General features: G+C 54.1%; 1 protein-coding gene across 2 annotated transcripts in view; it reads left to right on the forward strand.

Moving 5' to 3' along the window:
- The window catches only part of ABCG1 (ATP binding cassette subfamily G member 1), a 53,389-nt gene that overhangs the window by 42,193 nt on the left and 9,308 nt on the right, over positions 1-1,888 (forward strand). For both annotated transcript variants that reach the window (XM_035028898.1, XM_035028899.1), the window contains exons 6-7: positions 450-595; positions 870-993. In XM_035028898.1, the coding sequence (XP_034884789.1) occupies positions 450-595; positions 870-993 (270 nt within the window). The remainder of the gene's footprint in view (positions 1-449; positions 596-869; positions 994-1,888) is intronic.

Consider the following 1,888-nt stretch of genomic DNA (forward strand, 5'->3'; position numbering starts at 1 on the left):
CCCCCGTTCTGCACATGGTCATTGAGCACCTTCCCGGGCCCCCCGTTTTGCACATGGTCATTGAGCACCTTCCCGGGCCCCCCGTTCTGCACATGGTCATTGAGCACCTTCCTGGGCCCCCCGTTCTGCACATGGTCATTGTCACCTTCCTGGGCCTGAGCGAGGCTTACAAGGGTGGAGCCTGCCAGGTCACCAGCAGGAGGCAGAACGGGGCCTCCAGTCCCAGCAGGCCTGGGTCCAGCACTGCTCCCCAGCCTCCTGGGCCCAAACCCAGGAACTCGAACTTGGAAAAGCACCTTCCCACTTGGCAACAGGCAGCCTGGGATGGGCCCCGATAAGCAACCCCATCCGTGTGTGTCCATGAGTGGGCTGGGGGAGGCGGCAGGTGTTTCCAGGTGGTGAGGTGTGGCGGGTAGTCCCTGATGACACTGGCTCTGCTACTCCCCCAGGTCAAAGAGATCCTGACGGCTCTGGGCTTGTTGTCTTGTGCCAACACGCGGACTGGGAGCCTCTCGGGCGGCCAGCGGAAGCGCCTGGCCATTGCCCTGGAGCTGGTGAACAACCCTCCTGTCATGTTCTTTGATGAGCCCACCAGGTAATCAAGAGCAGCGGAGGGAAGAGCCCTGCCCTCTCCACCAGCAGGGGCCCCTGGAGTTGTCTCCAAAGGGGGAGGCGTGTGCTCTGCCTACCCATCTTTTTCTCTGTCCTGGGGACCCAGAGCAGAGGCCTGACTTCCCACCCTCTCCCTGTCTGACTCTAGAAGACATGACAGGCTCAGGCCTGTAGGATGGACCTCCCCACTGTGCTGTGAATATGGGGTATGGTTTGGGGGGTCCCACAGGCATCTCACGGTGCCCCTTGCCTTGCAGTGGGCTGGACAGTGCCTCCTGCTTCCAGGTGGTCTCCCTGATGAAAGGGCTGGCTCAAGGAGGGAGGTCCATCATCTGTACCATCCACCAGCCCAGCGCCAAGCTCTTTGAACTCTTCGACCAGGTACGTGCGGTGATAGCCCAGGTGATGCCAAGTCCCAGGGACTCACAGCTTCCTGTCCGTTCCTGGGGGTGTCTTCATTTTTGAGTGGCCTTAAGTGTTGTGTTTCACCGGACTCTGGAGTCATAAGGAGCTAAGGTGGCAGGGCAGGAGGGTAGAAAGAGCTGACCGGTGTTCTCCCTCTGGGGAGGAGGGGTCTGATATTACTAAAGCTTCATTTTCCACCCCCACCCCTGTAACAATGGGGGAACACCTGTTTTACAGAATTAAATGGCAGCTTATCATATGTGTACAATATCATTTCTTTTATAAATCATAGGTTTTGACATTATAAGTAAAAAAAAAAAAAAAAGGCCCAGGGCCCAGGGATGAAATGTGTACAGCTTCAAAATCTTTCCTAGCAGATGGTTGGTGTGAGGGTGAAGAAAAGCAATATATTAAAGTAATGCCTGTCCATATGATATCTTCCCTGACTTAAAGTTCCCTTTGAACTTTAACATTTTGGGGAGGTAACGTAAAGCTCTCCTTAAAGAAGGAGAAATTGACTGATGGATGGGTGCATGGGTAGGTGGGTGGGTGGATGGATGGATAAATAGAAAGTGGAATGGGTGGTGGATGGATGGGTAGATAGGTGGGTGGATGGATGGAAAGATGGATGGATGGATGGAGGGTTGAATGGGTAATGGATGGATGGGTGGATGGATAGGTAAATGGGTGGGTGAGTGGATGGATAGAAAGTTGGATGGGTAGTGGTTAAATGAATAGATGGATGGATGGATGGATGGATGGGTAGATGGAAGGTTGAATGGGTGGTGGATGGATGGGTAGATGGAAGGTTGAATGGGTGGTGGATGGATGAGTAGATGGAAGATTGAATGGGTGGTGGATGGATGGGTGG

This window comes from Mirounga leonina, unplaced genomic scaffold (genome assembly GCF_011800145.1).
Source record: "Mirounga leonina isolate KUSES-001 unplaced genomic scaffold, KU_Mleo_1.0 Mir_205, whole genome shotgun sequence".
Taxonomy (NCBI): domain Eukaryota; kingdom Metazoa; phylum Chordata; class Mammalia; order Carnivora; family Phocidae; genus Mirounga; species Mirounga leonina.